The sequence below is a fragment of the Mesoplodon mirus genome, assembly GCF_964341445.2.
Source record: "Mesoplodon mirus genome assembly, chromosome: 12".
NCBI classification, from domain to species: Eukaryota; Metazoa; Chordata; class Mammalia; order Artiodactyla; family Ziphiidae; genus Mesoplodon; species Mesoplodon mirus.
The window spans coordinates 72,057,549-72,078,813 of record NC_138988.1 but is presented as its reverse complement, the minus strand read 5'-3'; the positions used below and the strand labels follow the sequence as shown (position 1 = coordinate 72,078,813).

The window sequence follows — 21,265 nt, the reverse complement described above, 5'->3', positions numbered from 1 at the left end:
TGATGAAAGGGAGAAACCTACAACCAAGATTACTCTACCCAGCAAGGATCTCATTCAGATTCAATGGAGAAATCAAAAGCTTTACAGACAAGCAAAAGCTAAGAGAATTCAGCACCACCAAACCAGCTGTACAACAAATGCTAAAGGAACTTCTCTAAGTGGGAAACACAAGAGAAGAAAAGGACCTACAAAAACAAACCCAAAACAATTAAGAAAATCATCATAGGAACATACATATCGATAATTACCTTAAACGTGAACGGATTAAATGCTCCAACCAAAAGACACAGGCTTGCTGAATGGATACAAAAACAAGTCCCACATATATGCTATCTACAAGAGACCCATTTCAGACTTAGGGACATGCACAGACTGATAAAGAGGGGATGGAAAGAGATGTTCCATGCCAGTGGAAATCAAAAGAAAGCTGGAGTAGCAATACTCATTTCAGATAAAATAAACTTACAGATAAAGAATGTTACAAGAGACAAGGAAGGACACTACATAATGATCAAGGGATCAATCCAAGAAGAAGATATAACAATTATAAATATATATGCACCTAACATAGGAGCACCTCAGTACATAAGGCAACTGCTAACAGCTACAAAAGAGGAAATCGACAGTAACACAAAAATACTGGAGGACTATAACACCTCACTTACACCAATGGACAGACCATCCAAAATGAAAATAAATAAGGAAACAGAAGCTTTAAATGACACAATAGACCAGCTAGATTTAATTCATATTTATAAGACATTCCATCCAAAAACAGCAGATTACACTTTCTTCTCAAGTGCATACGGAACATTCTCCAGGATAGATCACATCTTGGGTCACAAATCAAGCCTCAGTAAATTTAAGGAAATTGAAATCATATCAAGCATCTTTTCTGAGCACAATGCTATGAGATTAGAAATGAATTACAGGGAAAAAACGTAAAAAACACAAACACATGGAGGCTATACAATACATTACTAAATAACCAAGAGATCACTGAAGAAATCAAAGAGGAGATCAAAAAATACCTAGAAACAAATGACAATGAAATCACAACAATCCAAAACCTATGGGATGCAGCAAAAGCAGTTCTAAGAGGGAAGTTTATAGCTATACAAGCCTACCTCAGGAAACAAGAAAAATCTCAAATAAACAATCTAACCTTACACCTAAAGGAACTAGAGAAAGAAGAACAAACAAAACCCAAAGTTAGCAGAAGGAAAGAAATCATAAAGATCAGAGCAGAAATAAATGAAATAGAGACAAAGAAAATAGCAAAGATCAATAAAACTAAAAGCTGGTTTCTTGAGAATATAAACAAAATTGATAAACCATTAGCCAGACTCATAAAGAAAAAGAGGGAGAGGACTCAAATCAATAAAATTAGAAATGAAAAAGGAGAAGTTACAACAGACACCACAGAAATACAAAGCATCCTAAGAGACTACTACAAGCAACTCTATGCCAATAAAATGGACAACCTGGAAGAAATGGACAAACTGTTAGAAAGGTATAACTTCCAAGTCTGAACCAGGAAGAAACAGAAAATATGAACAGACTAATCACAAGTACTGAAATTGAAACTGTGATTAAAAATCTTCCTAAGAAGAAAAGTCCAGGACCAGATGGCTTCACAGGTGAATTCTATCAAACATTTAGAGAAGAGCTAACACCCATCCTTCTCAAACTCTTCCAAAAAATTGTGGAGGAAGGAACATTCCCAAACTCATTCGATGAGGCCACCATCACCCTGCTACCAAAACCAGACAAAGATACTACAAAAAAAGAAAATTACAGACCAATATCACTGGTGAATATAGATGCAAAAATCCTCAACAAAATACTAGCAAACAGAATCCAACAACACATTAAAAGGATCGTACACCATGATCAAGTGGGATTTATCCCAAGGATGCAAGGATTCTTCAATATAGGCAAATCAATCAATGTGATACACCATATTAACAAATAGAAGAATAAGAACCATATGATCATCTCAATAGATGCAGAAAAAGCTTTTGACAAAATTCAACACCCATTTATGATAAAAACTCTCCATAAAGTGGGCATAGAGGGAACCTACCTCAACATAATAAAGGCCATATACGACAAACCCATAGCAAACATCATTCTCAATGGTGAAAAACTGAAAGCGTTTCCTCTAAGATAAGGAACAAGACAAGGATGTCCACTTTCACCACTATTATTCAACATAGTTTTGGAAGTCCTACCCATGGCAGTCAGAGAAGAAAAAGAAATAAATGAATACTAATTGGAAAAGAAGAAGTAAAACTGTCACTGTTTGCAGATGACCTGATACTATACATAGAGAATCCTAAAAATGCCACCAGAAAACTACTATAGCTAATCAATGGATTTGGTAAAGTAGCAGGATACAAAATTAATACACAGAAATCTCTTGCATTCCTATACACTAATGATGAAAAATCTGAAAGGGAAATTAAGGAAACACTCCCATTTACCATTGCAACAAAAAGAATAAACTACCTGGGAATAAACCTACCTAAGGAGACAAAAGAGCTGTATGCAGAAAACTATAAGACACTGATGAAAGAAATTAAAGATGATACCAATAGATGGAGCGGTATACCATGTTCTTGGATTGGAAGAATCAATATTGTGAAAATGACTGTACTACCCAAAGCAATCTACAGATTCAGTGCAATCCCTATCCAATTACCAATGGCATTTTTTACAGAACTAGAACAAAAAATCTTAAAATTTGTATGGAGACAAAAAGGACCCCGAATAGCCAAAGCAAACTTGAGGGGAAAAAACAGAGCTGGAGGAATCAGACTCCCTGACTTCAGACTATACTACAAATCTACAGTAATCAAGACAATATGGTATTGGCACAAAAACAGAAACATCAATCAATAGAACAAGATAGAAAGCCCAGAAATAAACCCACACACCTATGATCAACTAATCTATGACAAAGGAGGCAAAGGTATACAATGGAGAAAAGACAGTCCCTTCAATAAGTGGTGCTGGGAAAACTGGACAGCTACATGTAAAAGAATGAAATTAGAACACTTCCTAACATCATACACAAAAATAAACTCAAAATGAATTCCAGACCTAAATGTAAGACAGGACACTGTAAAACTCTTAGAGGTGAACATAGGAAAAACACTCTTTGACATAAATCACAGCAAGATCTTTTTCGATCCACCTCCTAGAGTAATGGGAATAAATACAAACGTAAACAAGTGGGACCTAATGAAACTTAAAAGCTTTTGCACAGCAAAGGAAAGCATAAACAAGACGAAAAGACAGCCCTCAGAATGGCAGAAAATATTTGCAAACAAATCAACGGACAAAGGATTAACCTCCAAAATACATAAACAGCTCATGAAGTTCAATATTAAAGAAACAAACAACCCAATCCAAAATTTGGCAGAAGACCTAAATAGACATTTCTCTGAAGAAGACATACAGATGGCCAAGAAGCACATGAAAAGCTGCTCAACATCAATAATTATTAGAGAAATGCAAATCAAAACTACAATGATGTATCACCTCACACCAGTTAGAATGGGCATCATCAGAAAATCTACAAACAACAAATGCTGGAGAGGGTGTGGAGAAAAGGGAAGCCTCTTGCACTGTTGGTGGGAATGTAAATTGACACCGCCACTATGGAGAACAGTATGGAGGTTCCTTAAAAAACTAAAAATAGAATTACCATATGATCCAGCAATCCCACTACTGGACATATACCCAGAGAAAACCATAATTCAAAAAGACTCATGCACCCCAATGTTCGTTGCAGCACTATTTACAATAGTCAGGCCATGGAAGCAACCTAAATGCCCATCGACAGACAAATGGCTAAAGAAGATGTGGTACATATATACAATGGAATATTACTCAGGCATAAAAAGGAACAAAATTGAGTCATTTGTTGAGACGTAGATGGATCTAGAGACTGCCATACAGAGTAAAGTAAGTCAGAAAGAGAAAAACAAATATCATATATTAATGTATGTATGTGGAACCTAGAAAAATGGTACAGATGAACTGGTTTGCAGGGCAGAAGTTGAGACACAGATGTAGAGAACAAACGTATGGACACCAAGGGGGGAAAGCCATGGGGGGGTTGGGATCATGGTGTGATGAATTGGACTATTGGGATTGACATGTATACCCTGATGTATATAAAATTGATGACTAATAAGAAACTGCTGTATAAAAAAATAAAATACAATACAAAAATTCTTTAAAAAAATGATACATTTAGAATTTAAAGAGGCAGTTATTAATAGCTAGGGATTGATTATATTATTTTAATCTCTTATTTACATTTCTTCTAAACCACTGAACCTTTCTGTCTACTGAAGTTAAAACGTTTGATCATATCAAGATATATATATATATGCCTTTAATAAATTGCATACATGAAAATATGAATTGACAAAATCAATTTTTATAACTTTTCAAAAGCCTTCATCATTGCATTTTTTAAAGTTTTTTTTTAGTGTCTTTAAATTTATTTTATTTTACTTAAAAATTATTTTAAAATAGTGTTTTTAAATTCCATAAACTGAAGTACACGGCCAGGAATGTATTTTCCTATAAATAGGTTATATCTTCACTGTTAAAGAGGCAAACCAGTGGCTTCCCTGGTGGCGCAGTGGTTGAGAGTCCACCTGCCGATGCAGGGGACAAGGGTTCGTGCCCCGGTCTGGGAGGATCCTGCATGCCACGGAGCGGCTGGGCCCATGAGCCATGGCTGCTGAGCCTGGGCGTCCGGAGCCTGTGCTCCGCAGGGGGAGAGGCCACAGCAGTGAGAGGTCTGCGTACCACAAAAATTAAAAAAAAAAGTGGCAAACCAGTCTAGGTTTTGATTTGGATGTTTTGTGTTTGCTATTTCAAAACACTGAAAGTATCCAGCAGTTGTGCAGCTCTGCCTTTGAGGCGCCATATAACTGCTTGGTGGAGGTAAAGGGAATATGTGTTACTAAGAGAAATCTTGACAGTAAACTCTTCATAGGAATTTCCTCTGTATCACCCAGACCAGGAACTTTCTGGCCCCTACTGCTATTAAAAAGAGCTCATTCCAACAAAGTGGCTGACAGTGAACTCAGTTCCTTGCACATGAGGGTCCATTTCTTTCACTTACTGGTTAGGACTTGGGGATCATCTAAATGTATATAATACTTGTCATAGACCAGAGAATTCTAAAAGAAAAAAAAAAGATCTTGAGGTAACCACCTTTAAGCCAATTGGTCTTGAGGTAACCACCTTTAAGCCAATTGGGAATAGTTATTTCAGCAGAATCTAACAAAAAACAAACGTGAAACTAATGACCCCGAAAAATATTTGTATAGTTTCCTTTGGTTGTAGTCCTGTTGGCACAATCTCAGCCTTCAGTTTTTCATGTCCTGTGGATTGTAGTTAACCATAAATTGTGAATTTATTGTTCTTATCTGAACTTTCCTTTTATAAATTATGTGCTTTTCCAACACTGTATGTTTTAAAGGGCCATACCCCATAAAAGAAGCTTGTCATGTTAGCAAAGTCAAAATAAGGCTTTCCTTCACCCCCCACCATTGAGTCTCAAGAGCCCCCATTGTTGCATCTTGTTAAACGTTATTTTCTTTGAAATGCAAGACACAACGTTTATTTGATGATCTCATTACCCTTGTTGTTTGCATCTTTACTTATTTTTTAAGTCTGTAGGGAAGTTCTGAATTGAAAACACAAATTTAGTATATTAGGAATTATGGCAAATGGAGGACATTTTTCTGACTTGATTGAGAGGCTTTGTGATATGTGTGGAAAGAGTGAGGGTTCCTGATTCAAAAGACCAGTTTTTATTTTTTTTATTTTTTTAAAAATTTCCCTGTTTATGTGGTATTTATTTATTTATTTAGTTAGTTAGTTAGTTTCTGCTTTATAACAAAGTGAATCAGTCATACATATACATCTGTTCCCCCATCCCTTCCCTCTTGCGTCTCCCTCCCTCCCACCCTCCCTATCCCACCCCTCCAGGCGGTCACAAAGCACCGAGCTGATCTCCCTGTGCTATGCGGCTGCTTCCCACTATCTATCTACCTTACGTTTGGTACTGTATATATGTCCATGCCTCTCTTTCGCTTTGTCACAGCTTACCCTTCCCCCTCCCCATATCCTCAAAAAGACCAGTTTTTAAATCCCAGTGTTTCAGTTTCCTAACTTGTAACAGTATGCAAGTTACTTAGTTTCTATGAGTGCTCCTGTCCTCATCTGTGAAAGAGGGAAAATAATTTTTAGGTTTATGGTACAGATAAATAACAGAATACATGTGAGACTGCCTGACATGTAATGGATGTTCAATAAAAGTAATAATAAAATAGCTAGGGGAAGGCAGTTATAAAGAGAACCAGACTATAATATTCTGTTTAATTCTTTTCCCACTTAAATAAGAAAACATGTAAGGTTGCTAGCACAGTAGCCAGGGCATAGTTGACCATCAAGGGATGTTGTTACTCGTTCATTTAATGTTTCAAGTTACTTCTTTGTTTGGTTTCCAGGACCAAAAAATGTGTATATGTTTGTGACTCAAAGTTCAACAACAAGTTGCCTTGTTGTAATGCTTCTTAAACATTAGTGCACACACGAATCACCCAGGAATGTTGTTTAAGTGCAGATTCAGCAGGTCTAGGATGGGGCCTGCGATTCCACATTTCTGCAAGGCTCCCAGGTGATGCATCTGAGGTTGGCCTATTATTTTTCACACTAAGAATAGCAAGGCATTAATGGGCCAGACAATAAATACCCTCTCTTTGTTCCTTGTATTACCTTATTTCATAGCACTTAAAGAGTTTAGAGATGATATTATTTGGCACATTTTACAGATGAGAAATTTGTGACCCACAGAGGCTGATGAATTAGTTGACAGTTGAGATCATTCAACCTAATTGTTCAGCCACCTTCTTTACCTACAGTGATCAATATTTTTAATTGTGTAACTATTATCTCATTCTTCCTATTTAGTTGTATTCCTAGAAGTTAAGAGTTACCAGGTTTCCTTCTATCTTTATCATTGTTTTCCAGCTTTTTAAAAAAGATCTTTGCTTATGTTGATAGATAACTCTAGTTTGTCAGCAACTCCATTGCTTAACCCTGTCAGAGACAGCCTATCCTTGCTGGTGCCATGCTTAGTGGCAAAATGAATGGTAGAGGTTGGGCAGATTTTGATACTTGTTGGTATAATGAGTACCAGTTAAGTTTTTCAATCAGCACTCCTTTCTAGCCCTTTAGAATGAACCGCTTATTCCTCTCTCAGAACCAGTGAGAAGCCAGATGAACCATCAGTGCAGGGATACAGGCATTTCCATGATTCTACCACCAAACAGCCCTGACCCACCAAGTGGGGTATCTTTTATCCACCTCACTCTTTCCAGCTCAATATCAGAGGACAAGGTCCTGGTGTTTTGCACTCCCTAACACTGTTTTTCATAAATTCCCTGGAATACTGTGTTGTAGGACACTTCTGCTACCCTTGTCCCCCAATTACTCCCTGGGGCTCACCTCCCATAGCTGTCCCGGGGGTTTAGAACCAGCCAGGGTTTCCATACCCCAGTTTAGGTATGCTCCTCTTACTAATGCCTGTTCCTCTTTTCTCCCAGCTTTCCCACAACCAGTGACATAGAGATATGGTTTCTAGCCCATTTTGAGATGCTAATGCTGACAGGAACATGTTAATAATTTTTTTTTACAAACAAAGATTATTTTAGAATAGAACATCATAATCATGCTCAGTGTATAAACAATGAACTTCATTTAATAAACAGTTGAATGTAACATAGTCCTAAAAATATTGCAGAAGAGCAAGTTTAGCTTGGATCACTAGTCTCTATTCTCACAAGGAGATAATAAACGTTCATGAGCCAAAGGCAACTGGGCAAAAATCTCAGGATTTTGCTTCCTTCCTTCCTTCCTTCCTTTCTTGTCTCTTGTCTTCTGTCTTTTTGGGTGTGTTGGAGGGCACTTGCAGAATCCTTGTAAAGGGATTCATTATTAACCTATCATATATCATGAATATTTTAATGTCAGTAAGTATACCTCTTCACCACCATTTTAAATAGTTGCTTAACTATGTACATAACTAGGCCATAATTTATTTAATTTCCTAATGTAAGACATTCTGATTCTTTTCCTACTTCTTTTGCTGTTATAAATCATGCTGGTCAGTGGCCTTATTAAGATCCAAGCAACTGCTACTCAGTTATTTCCCTCTTGTCTATTCAACTATTTACCTCCTCAAAAAATTCTAGAAGGTATGGCATTCACTTTTAGAAATGCATTGCCCAGCATGATGTTCAAATAAATTTAGTAACTTTGCTACAGTATGGTAAGCATAGTGCTTAAACCTTGGACTCTGAAGTCAGCCTCCCCAAGTTTGAATCCCAGCTCTGCTCTTTGCTAGCTGTATGACCTTGGGCAAGATATATAACCTCTCTGTACTTTAGTTCCTTTGCCTATGATATAAGGACAATAATAGTACTTAGCTCATCTAGTTGCTGTGCAAATTAAGGAAATGATGTATTCAAGGGGTACAGACTAGTAGCTAGCATTTAATATTTGCCCAAGTAATATTAGCTATTGTTAACAACAATTAACTTGCTTTCCCTTTTTATTCACACTACTAAACCTAAATTTCCACAAAAATATGGCTACAGACAAAATTTCATTTCTTTGGCAAGAAATATTGGGAGCAAAAAGGGAGGAGTATGGTGGTCTTGAGGGGGGAAGGCACGTGTTAGGAATTATGGTCAATTCTTATGGTGTGGTCAGGTATCAAAATTTATAGTTCAGTGGAATTGCTGAACTAGGCTACAGGCTGTCAGAGCTAGCTCATCAGCAGTCAATTTGGTGGAAATAGGTATAGTCACCAAACACCTACCAGCCAAGTTATGTGTTCAGACACATGTAGATTATCTACCGTCTCTCTTGTCCATATGAACTAGAACTGAATGGCATATGTTTATTTTTACTTCTTCAGTAGGATTCTTTTACTTCTTTTCTCCTGGAAAAACTAGAGAATAAGTAAAGTTTCTTGTTTACTTGGGCTTCTCATACAGAACAGACTTTATCGTACTCACTTGACCTCCTTGGAGACCCTTTTCTGCAAACAGTTCTTCACTGGCCAGTAGGGTTCTGGCAGCTGGGAGACCCCTCAGTGGGAGCAGTGACTAGGTATGAACTTGGGAACTATTTTGGGAGATAGGAAAATGCAGGGAATTTGGGGTCAATTGTTCACTCTTAACTATGAGAGGAGTACATTGGAAACATCTGAATTAGGCATTTTTCTGTACTTTAATTATTAGAACAACTCCTTGGTTGATAAGAAAATTAATTCAACAATAAATCATTTAATGTATGAAAGAAAGACCAGACATTTTTCTCTTATCTAAAGAAGCTCTGTTGTTTCAAGCACTGAGAAAAAAATTGCATGTCAAAAGACCTGATTTTCATTCTTAGTTTTATATCAGCCTAGTCGAATCTCAGAATGGGTAAAGCAATCCAGTTCTTTCATTTAGGCAGAACTTCTTCACCATTTCTTTGGATTACATCCCTGGTCCTCCTTGTATCCAATACTATTATTGTGCAGGACAAGAATCTTGATGGAACAGCCAAAGTCTAGTGAGATTGAGTGATCTGTGAGTGGTCACTCAGCTAATCAGCAGGCCTGTGTCTTACAATGCTTTCTTCTGAACTAGGAGTCCACTTCAGCCCTGCTTCATGGGACGTTTCCTAAAATATTTACTTTATGATCAAACTATACAGGAGAAATTATTTTCTAAAGAAAAAGCCAGACGGAAGACTTGATTAACCATTGCTTCTAACCAAGTATTGGCTATTTGAAATGTTAGGGACACTGGAAACCAAAAAATGCTTTTACTCCAGAGAATGGTTATATCCTAGAACTAATGGTAATTTTCAAAGTTCCAGAATTTTTGCTAAGTATTCAGGGAAAATACAAATATATACACATTACTATTTTTTGAAGCTTCATTAATTAGCAACTGTACATCCAGGCTTCCTCATGGGTGACAGAGGAAAGTAGCAACTATGAATATGTTGCCTTAATGTCCATCACGAGAGGCTCAGGACACCCATACTGTGGAATATTATATAGCCATTAAAAATAAAATAGTTCTGGGGCTTCCCTGGTGGTCCAGTGGTGAAGGACCCACCTCCTTCCAATGCAGGGGATGCTGGTTCGATCCCTGATTGGGGAACTAAGTTCCCACATGCCACAGGGCAACTAAGTCCGTGTGCCACAGCTATTGAGCTCGTGCGCCTCAACGAGAGAGCCCACGTGCCACAAACTGCAGAGCCCACATGCTCTGGAGCCCTTGCGCCACAACCAGAGAGAGAACACCTGCACACCACAACTAGAGAGAAGCCCAAGCACCACAACAAAGAGACCGCGCACTGTAACAAAAAGATCCCGCTTGCTGCAACAAAGATCCCATGTGCCACAACTAAGACCCGATGCAGCCAAGAAATAAGGAAAATAAATAAATAAGATAAATAAATATATATATGTATTTTAAATTGAAATAGTTCTATTATATATGTACTGGCATGGAATATTATTTGTGTAAATTGTTTAGAAAAATAATGATACAGAACTCTATTCAAAGTGTGATCTAATTTTTGTATAAACAAACAAAATCTACAAACGTACATAAGAATATAAGTGTCTGCTTCATTAAGAGTTAGAGGAACATATTTCAACTGTTAACAGTGGATTATCCAGAGTATTGAGAATAAAGAAGATGAGAATGGAGGCGGGGAGGGGAGTGTTTACTTTTTAATTTCTTCACATCTATGTTGTTTGGAATTCTTTTCATAAACATCTATTTTTATAATACTTTACATTTTTTAAGAAATGTTTTAAAAAAACATTAAAAATTTTTGTATCAGAAACTAATCTCTCTGTGTGTCTGATGGTCTGAAGCCCTATTTTAGAAGGAAACATTGCAAATAATGCAAATAAGTATCCCTCCACCTGAAGAAGCTCCTTAAAAATTACAATACAAATTGTCTCATACTTGGAAGCATCAGCTGTCACGTGTCACAGATTGTAGGAAGAGATAAGAATTAAATCTAAAGCTGCTATGTGAAGGAAATCACTACATCTTATTTGAGTGGGCTGATAGTAATAGTGAAAAGAAAATGTGTACCATTTAAACTGATGCTGAAGGTGTGCAGATATTTTCAAAACAATGTGAGGAAGATAGACTTCTGCTGTATGATGATAGTTAGCATAATGGATACTGATTGCCATTCTTACACCTTCCTTATCAAGAGTCTTATCCCAACATAGAGAGAATCATTTCCATTGATTCTATATTGATGCTCTAGATACAGGGTGGGGGAGAGGGAACAAACGGAGGAATAAGAGTTAAGAATTGCCCCATGATATTGACCTGCGTGAGCTGCTTGTATATTTTGGAGATTAATCCTTTGTCAGTTGCTTCATTTGCAAATATTTTCTCCCATTCTGAGGGTTGTCTTTTCATCTTGCTTATGGTTTCCTTTGCTGGGCAAAAAGCTTTGCGTTTCATTAGGTCCCATTTGTTTATTTTTGTTTTTATTTCCATTACTCTAGGAGGTGGATCAAAAAGGATCTTGCTGTGATTTCTGTAATAGAGTGTTCTATGTTTTCCTCTAAGAGTTTTATAGTGTCTGGCCTTACATTTAGGTCTTTAATCCATTTTGAGTTTATTTTTGTGTATGGTGTTAGGGAGTGTTATAATTTCATTCTTTTACATGTAGCTGTCCAGTTTCCCAGCACCACTTATTGAAGAGACTGTCTTTTCTCCATTGTGTATTCTTGCCTCCTTTGTCAAAGATAAGGTGACCATATGTGCATGGGTTTATCTCTGGGATTTCTATCCTGTTCCATTGATCTATATTTCTGTTTTTGTGCCAGTACCATACTGTCTTGATTACTGTAGCTTTGTAGTATAGTCTGAAGTCTGGGAGCCTGATTCCTCCAGCTCCGTTTTTCTTTCTCAAGATTGCTTTGGCTATTCAGGGTCTTTTGTGTTTCCATACCAATCCAAAAATGGGTGGAAGACCTAAATAGACATTTCTCCAAGAAGATATACAGATTGCCAACAAACACATGAAAGGAAGCTGAACATCACTAATCATTAGTGAAATGCAAATAAAAACCACAATGAGGTATCACCTCACACTGGTCAGAATGGCCATCATCAAAAATCTACAAACAATAAATGCTGGGGAGGGTGTGGAGAAAAGGGAACCCTCTTGCACTGTTGATGGGAATGTAAATTGATACAGCCACTGTAGAGAACAGTATGGAGGTTCCTTAAAATCTAAAAATAGAACTACTGTACAACTCAGCAATACCACTACTGTGCATATACCCTGAAAAAAGCATAATTCAAAAACAGTCATGTACCACAATGTTCACTGCAGCACTATTTACAATAGCCAGGTCATGGAAGCAACCTAAATGTCCATCGACAAATGAATGGATAAAGAAGATGTGGGACATATATAAAATGGAATATTACTCAGCCATAAAAAGGAATGAAATTGGGTCATTTGTAGAGACATGGATGGACCTAGGGACTGTCATACAGAGTGAAGTAAGTCAGAAAGAGTAAAACAAATATCGTATATTAATGCATATATGTGGAACCTAGAAAAATGGTCCAGATGAACCAGTCTGCAGGGCAGAAATAGAGACACAGATGTAGAGAGCAAACGTATGGACACCAAGGGGGGAAAGAGGCGGGGGTGTGTGTGTGTGATGAATTGGGAGATTGGGATTGACATATATACACTAATATGTATAAAATAGATAACTAATAAGAATTTGCTGTATAAAAAATAAATAAAATAAAATTCAAAAAAAAATTCATGCTACTCAGCCTGAGCTGGGACCTCAGTGATGCCCCAAACCCTGTCAATCATTCCTGGTTGACATACAGTGTTCACAGTGGCTCTTCCAAATCCTTCCACAGCCCCAAGCCCACCACTACTCTTTCACTCTCCATCAATAATGCAGCTTCTCACTAGACTGAGAAAGTCAAAGCTGTTCAAGGGGGCTCCTTCGGCTTCCTTTTCTTTCACCTCCCAGGGTCTCTGTCTTACTACGCAGGCCCTCTTCCTTCTTTTAAATATTTTGGATACTATCCTTCCTCCTTCTCATGGCCAACCTCACCCCTCTCCCCTTCAGGCTCCTATCAGGGTTACCTGATTAATTCCCTCCTTATCACCTCTCCATGCTGACTCTTTCCCCTCTGCTTACAATGGTCTTCACGCTTTTCCTATTCTAAAACAAAGAAAAATAGAAAACAAACACCTTTGGCGGGAACACCACATCTTCTTTATCCATTCGTCTGTCAATGGGCATTTAGGTTGCTTCCATGACCTGGCTATTGTAAATAGTGTGAGTAGCATGAATTTTTAATGAAACTAATTTTTTAAAAAAAGCCTTTTCATTACTCTCTGTAACGATGTTGCAGCTAGGCACAGGGGCATAGAAAGTCAGCTTGGCTAGAATGCATATTTTGTAGAAATCAAATGATTCTTGTATTGAAGCTGCATGTGAAAAGTCATTGGAAATTAGTCAAATAATTGCATCATTTCCAGATTTCACTTTGTCAATTTGTTTCTTCCCCCTTAATGTTTATAGTCAAATCAGATAATCATATTTTCATAAGGAAGTGAGAACAATATCCTGTACTACAAATGTTAACCAACTAAGTAATGCCATTAGAATTACTAAAGTTTTGAGGACATAGTTGATTCTCATACATTATGTATTTTTTAGGCTGGAAAAGCGAATAACATCCTTTTTGGAAGACCAGCATCCAGAGAGTAAACTAGAGGTTGGCGCTGATATGCGTAAAATTCATCACTGTTTCCATTATTTAAAGGTAAATTTAAACATTTCCACTAGTAGAAGCCATTGTCTGCCGTGTTCAAACTGTAATAAAGCTTTCCTAGTTGACCAACTCTTGAAATGTTTAGGACCTAGCTTCCCATGTCTAGAAGAGTATGATCTTCAAATCAATGCTGAGAGGATCACTGAATTTCTTCAGAGGTTGTATCTTACTTCCCAATGAGTAAGCTCAGACCATGGGCTTCTAAAGCTTTTGCCAGGAATCTCTACCTTCTACACAGAATAGTTCCGTGTTCAAAACCTACTTATTTTGAAGCTATATCAAAAGAATTGTGTTCATTTTTCTGCAGCAGCTTCAGCCTTAGGTTTTCCTTTCATGATGGCACAGTGGCAATATCGTTAACCTCTACTTCTGCCTGACTTGTAATTTGGCATACTTCATTAAGATAATAGACGTTTGTTGTGAATCTGCTCTGGACCAGGCGTAGGGAAGGCAAAGTTGAATAAGTAAGTCACGGAGAAGACAAATATGTAAAGAATAATTAGAATACATGATAAGTGTTTTTTTTAAAAGTGTGAATTAATGGTATGGGGTTATGGAGAAAGGGAAAGAGTTCAAGAGGAGATAATGTTTGAGCAGGAATTCCCTGGTTTAGGGAAGCAGAGATAAGATAAGGGGGAGGGGAATGAGGAAGGAGGACAGAAAGAAGACAGGCAGGAGGAGGAGAAAGACACATTCAAGCAAAGGCAACCGCATTGCAAGTCAAGGAGTCAGAGGAGGACACACACGCCTGATTTGTGCAAGGCATTGGTAAAGGCGGAAAGAATCAAAGAAACAAAGACATTTGGAGTTGAGGTATGGACGCTAAGATCTTGTTTCATCTTTCAGAAACTACTGAATGACAAGAAGATCCATGGAACAAGCATAGCCTCCTCTGAAATCAAAGATCAAAACAGTCAAGAACCATTAAAAGAGGAAGAATATAAAAAGCTACGAGATATTCTACAGCAGAGGGACAATGAAATCAGTATCCTTTCTGAAGTGATTAGAAAGTCTTCTTCTACTGACTTGAAGCGGGGAACACTTAGCTGTCTTCCCCTAACCACACACCCCAGCTCCCCACCCAGATTCCAGCTCACATTGCTTCTTTCCATTTAGAAGTAAAATATCCCTTCGGCAAACACGCGGTAGGAACTAGTAAAAACCAGAGTTGCTATAAAAGAAAAAAAATTACTTTGTTTTTAGCCAGATATAGTTACTATTATGGGAGATATTTCGGTTTATTGAAAAGCATGGGCTTTCTTACACCATGTCTCAATATTAAATTTCTTTTAGTATATGTTTTGACTACTCCGCAGTGCTCTTTCTGTTTTAGTCCTGAGCCAGTAAAGTTAGCTGGTTATCTTTAGCTAGCTGACCAGACACTGGGCTGACCACAGCCTCACTATGGCCCAGAATTTGTGGCTGGTGTGTGGGTGAAACTCAAATGATGGCTGAGAAATGACAAATGGTATTTAGCTTATGAAGAGCAGAGATTGGTTTAAATGTAACTTTTTATTTAAAAGCCAGATCTATTGCTTTGAGTTCCATTTACAAATGTGTAGATGAGTGTTGGGGATAGAAGTCTTACGGCTCTAGGAGACAGCACATATTGGGTGCTGAAAATGGTTAGCAGCCCACGGGAGTGCCTCTCTTACAGACCAGGTGATTACTGCTAAGAAGCCCCTACTGGGTGGTTAGACCTCAGGTCTCCCCAGCATTTCTTCACTATTGTTTCTTATTTTACCTTTCAAGCTTCTTGCAAAAGATTTGACATTTTCATTACATTTGCAGGCTTTACACATGCACAAGCAATGATTTTAGTCAGTTCTTCATGAGCAAATACTTTTGTTCCTTTCTTAAAAATTACTAAAAGGCATTTTAGCTTTAGCTATTGTGCAAAATTCCTAAAAATAGCCTACATGAAGGAAATCCAGTAATAAAGAGGTAAAACCAAATCAACTATGAGGTAGGCACTCTGCCTGATTAACTTCAGTCTCTAATTTTAGTTGAGTATTAGCAGACCCTGTATGTCTGATTCAAGTGAGTTTGAGCTGCTTTATTATCCGGCCAGTAACAGTAGATTCGACTGTGCATTACACTCCCACACAAGCCCTTGTCTCTGAGCACTGCCCACAATGTTGTCACCCTTGCATTCCTTCTCCTCTCTCCTACCCTATCCATCTCCAGAGATGGTCCCAGCCTAGACCTCAGTCCTGGCCCCAGCCCCAGTCTGAGCTCTGCTTCTTTTCCTGGCCTTGATCCTAGTTTAGGATCATCTCCCCTAAATACTCCTACCAACTCCTTAATCCCCTTCTGGGCTTATGAATGTCTGTGTGTATGGGAGGAATGAAATGAGATATGACAGAGAGAGAACAGTCTAGGCTTGGTCATATATGTTTATTTTGAAAAGGGAGTGAGAGAGAGACATACATCATTCTTCACTGGTAAATCCAGGTACCGCTGTCCATGTGGGGCTGCACTGGATTCTTTACTGACTGTGAACAACTCCAGCAGGGTCCCCGCCTTCTGAGACTCATATTTGCAGTGAGGGTGTGTGGGAGGCATGGTGAAAAGAGCACTAAAGTTAAAGTTTACACCCAGGTTGACATCCTAGCTCCTCATCCATTATCTCTGTAACTACCCGGTGAGGCTGTTTCTCACCAGCGTCACAGTGCCAAGCAAAGTCGGTAAGCTGCCTTATGGCAAGTGCTCTGAGTGCTGTAGAGTGTTATGTCGTGGAAGATAGGACCCCACAGACAATGGGCAGACTCAGAAGAAGGAAAAAGAGCATCTAAGATGTACTTGTCACAAAGCTTACATTTATCAAGGGCTAATGACCAAGAAAGCCTCCTGAAATTTCATAGTATCTCACAGTCAAGTTGGAGAATATTTTCATATCTTTTTTGGTAGAACCAAGAAGGCCAGGACAGTGATAGGAGGAGTGAGAAAGATACGGCTTAAAATAGGAGAAAAAGTGATAATACTTGAGCTCAAGAAAAGATAGTACTGCAAACAAAATGACAGTGAACAGCATGGAATGTTCTTGGAAAGGGAGGGAAAATGGTGTCCTTTCAGTGACATTATCAGTCTGAATAAAGTTCAGACGTCCCTTCACAAAACACATAACAAGGTGACACTTAGTCCGCAGCACTGCACTTGGCATGAGTGAAGGCCCAAGTGAAACGGGAGTGGGAAGGGGGGCAAGACAAAGGAAAGGTGAGAGGGAGGCAGCAGAGAAGCTGCATCTCTACTGTGGCCTTTATGAATGTAAATCAGATGAAGAGCATCGAGGAACTGCCCATTATCTTAGAGCAACATTCACACTCCCTCCTGCGAATTAGGCGGCCACACGTGGTCTTGCCCCTGCCCAGCCCCTGGCTTCGCGTCTTCCTCCCCCACCCTGTACGTGTTAGGCTGCGGTCACAGCGGCCTTTCTGTCGTTCTTCTAACACCCGGTTTCTCGGCCTCAGCACTGCTGCCACTGGGGCTGTCCTGGGCAGTGGAGAATGTTGAGCAGCATCTCTGGCTTCTACCCACTGGACACGAGTAGCAGCACCTACCCTCCACTCCAGAAGGACAACCCAAAGTGTCTCTAGACGTGGCCAAGTGTCCCGTGGGTGGTGAAATAGCCCCTGCTTGGGAACCACCATCCAGCTCATTTCTCCTTAGGGTTTCGGCACTCACCACTTGCTCTGCTTAGATGCCCTCCCTCTGTCTGGTTCTTGTTGTCATTCAGATCTCAGCTTAAATGTCACTTTTTAAAAAGCCTTTCTGGAGGCTTGAACCTTTCTCGAGCACCCCGTGGAGAGCAGCCACTCAGTCACTCTTGACTTTTTAAAAATAAGCATTCTGGCACTTTTACCCTCTAATGTCGTGTGTGTGTGTGTGTGTGTGTGTGTGTGTGTGTGAGAGAGAGAGAGAGAGAGAGAGAGAGAGGGAGAGAGAGAGAGGGGGAGAGAGGGAGATCTGTCTTTCTCCAGTAGGGCATCTGCTTCATGAGAGCAAGAAACCAGTCTGCCTTTTCATCTTTCTATTTCTGTGCCTAGAATACTATACTGCCTGGCATACTCCAATGAGTATCGTTGAGTGAAGGAAAGGACGTTGCCATGGCCGTGCACGAAACAGTGAAAGTGTATGATGGTCTTGCTAATCTTCCCCACACAGCAGAGTAGGGGAGCTGGGCAGAGCCAATGCCTAGACACCACAGAAGCTGTGAACACCTTTGGTAAATACATGCTTTTTTAAGGCGAAGAATGGAGGCCATGTCAGGGCATGTGAGAGAAAAACTGATAGTGCTTCCAGAAATCACCAAAAAGTTGAGGTCAAAGCTGAGGTGGAGGATGGAAGTCAAGTGCATTCCGTGTTACCTGCGCAAGAATGAGTGTACCTTGATGCCCCCCCTCCACTCCTTTCTACGTAGCAGTCTTCCCTCCCACGCCACCTTCGTGTTTCCTCAGACTCCTGTTTTAATGAAGCCATCTCTAGGGCTGGTGAAAGCCTTGAATTCACCTCACTGCACATGCAGGTAGAGTTCTGAGATTCTCAAGAGGGAGTATCGTCTTTTCTCTTCATGATGGCAGAACCCCTTAGACTTCTTGACATCTTGAACCTGAAAGAACAGTGAAGTAGTGTAGAAAGGAGTGATTTTATCACTCAGCATCAGTGCTCCTAATAGATCTAAATGGCCCACAAAATTGGCATTTAAAAATGATATATCTTTACCAATAATTCACCTCTTTTTGGTGAAATTAGAGGGACCAAACATTAGAGACTTTTTAAGAAAGTGACTTGAAGCCCCATTCGAATATACACTAAAGAAACATGTGTTGGACATGGGGGTGCTCTGGCCACCAGAACTGACTCAGCTGACCTGCCAGCTGGGGGGGCTCTGGCGTCCTCCCTCCCTCCCCCATCCTGCTGCCTCCAGAGCAGCTTCCTGCATTAAAGTCCTATTTGCTCACAGGTGGAGACGTAGCTCCACTGTCTACTACTACCTGGTGTTCTTTTTCCTTTTTATAAACCCTTTCATAAAAGTTTTAGTCCGAATTAGTTTAAACTCAGAAGATTTTAAAGACCTTTGGGTTTGCTAATGTTTCATATAATGGTAATGGTGCCGTATTGAAAGCCCAGCAGCCTCCTAAAATGATCCATCACTGTATCAAGGACCTCAGGAAGGTGAAGTCTTTCTTTAGTCCATCTTTACTGCATGACAAATAGCAAATATTATTGGGAATATTAATCTAATTTGAAAATGAGTGTTTTGATCATTATAATCTAGCATGAGTCACTAAATCCTTAAGTCAAGTTTTAGATATCTTGGTAAATATGTTAAAGAAGGAAAAGAAGAAGGCTCAGGACGCTCTCCACTTCTCCAGCATGGACAGAAGTGAACTGAGATGCTCCCAGAGTTCCCCCTTCCCACCTGGGAACCCGGGAGGTCCGAGGATGTTGCCACCCTCAGCTCCCACTCAGGCCCCGGACTCCAGCACTTCTCAGTACAGATCCAGTTTGCTCCACGGAAAAACAGGTCAGTTATATTTATTTATATACATAAACTATATAACTGTAAATAGAAGACATAGGCTGTCAAATTATATATCCATATAAAAAGTAAACAAACATGTAAATGATTATAATTTTATTATTACATTCATCATCGTAAATCTTATCATTTTTAATATTACTAACATTTCTTGAAGTTTTGAAGTTGTAGTAGAAGCAGCTGAGCAGCAATAACACAAAACCCCAAGTAAAGTATATCCATCCTAAAAAGAATATTCATTCTCCATAATGGAATGCAATGTAGCATCCTTTAGTTTTAAATGTGCAAGGACAAAGTCTCTCACAATTTATTTGTTAGAATTAATTTGTTATAACTATCAAATCTCTTAAATGCCAGTTTCTAAAGTTGATGACTGAACTGAAAACACAAAGTGTGGATTGTCACAGAGGCTGAAATAGAAGGTCCAGGACAACAGCAGAAAAGTTAACTCTAGAGAAAGAAACAGAAATGTTCCTCCAATAGAGGAGGGAAAGAATGATCATCACTAATGTGATGAAACAGTGTTTATTTCTAAATCCAAATGAGCTATCTGCAGCAAAATAATTTTAAAATAAGATCACAGTCTACCTTAAAGGACAATAAATACACACAATTTTGTCAGATAATAGGATTGACAGGGTCGGACTAACACTGAGGCACCTTCCCCATGTGTAGCCTTTGATAAGTGTGTTGGTACTGCCACAAGACCAACCACAGAACCATGCTAGAAGCCCAGGTTGGTTTGTGTATGTTACTCTTTCTATTAGACCAGCAGAGCATGATGTATAGTTATGTGGCGAATGCCTTTCTCCTAAAGACACTGAGGAATCTGAAGTATGGAATGTACTAGAATAAAGGGGTGAAGAGCTTCCCTTTTGGCAACATAGGTTGAAATTTTCCATGTAAACATTTGTTGGGACGGACAAGCTGACGTGTGGTTTTCTAAAGGCTCTAGCTTGGGAATAATTAAAGAGTATGGTGTGCATTAAGAAGGACACTGTTTAGTTAATAAAGACGAGACTGAGAATCCTGGAAGTGTATTTTGTGATGCTATATTCCTTTATCTCTTAATTCCAAATCTCCTTGCTGTGAATATTTCTTTAGCAACACAGTAGGATAAATTCAAAATCCCAGGAAACAAAAATGCTATTTTTACCATTGATCGTGTTGGCTGTAGACAGGGAAAAGCAATCATTCTTCTCCGTGATCGTTTTCCATACAGTATTTCTATACTCTCTTATGGGTAACAGCTGGTTGGAAGAAAAGAGGTCCTGTGGTTTGGTGAATTCATTAGTTCAACTATCATATTTTTCATTCCGTTATTCATTCAATATATATTTACTGAGTGCACACTTTGTTCTAGGTACTGTGCCGATTATTATCATATGGCTAGAGCTTTACACAGTCGTTATATGTACCAGGTACTATTCAAAGTGTGCTACCTGAATGAACTTATCTAATCCTTATTCTATACGTTCTTGTTTTACCCCCATATTGTAGATGAGGACATGCACGGACCAGCACAGTCCCTGACCTCAGAGCACTTACAGACTAACAGGGAAGAGAGCCTTGAACAATCAATTGCAAAAGTGCACCTCTGTATGACTGGGGAGCACACACCAGGGAGGCTCTACCTCAGGTTAAGACCAGGAAGATCCAAAAGGGCCATGAGAGTAGGGGTGTGGCTGGAAGGAACATTGCAAGCAGAAGGAATCACTTCAATAGCTTCCAAGGCCTTTGTGGTGGAAAGGAGCATTTTATGAAGTGGAAAAGG

The 21,265-nt window shown here is 39.1% G+C and overlaps 1 protein-coding gene across 3 annotated transcripts in view; it reads left to right on the top strand.

Annotated features, from left to right (window-relative positions):
- The window catches only part of KIF6 (kinesin family member 6), a 424,730-nt gene that overhangs the window by 203,798 nt on the left and 199,667 nt on the right, over positions 1-21,265 (top strand). For all 3 annotated transcript variants that reach the window (XM_082639032.1, XM_082639031.1, XM_082639033.1), the window contains 3 exons: positions 13,835-13,940; positions 14,796-14,934; positions 19,261-19,476. In XM_082639032.1, the coding sequence (XP_082495158.1) occupies positions 13,835-13,940; positions 14,796-14,934; positions 19,261-19,476 (461 nt within the window). The remainder of the gene's footprint in view (positions 1-13,834; positions 13,941-14,795; positions 14,935-19,260; positions 19,477-21,265) is intronic.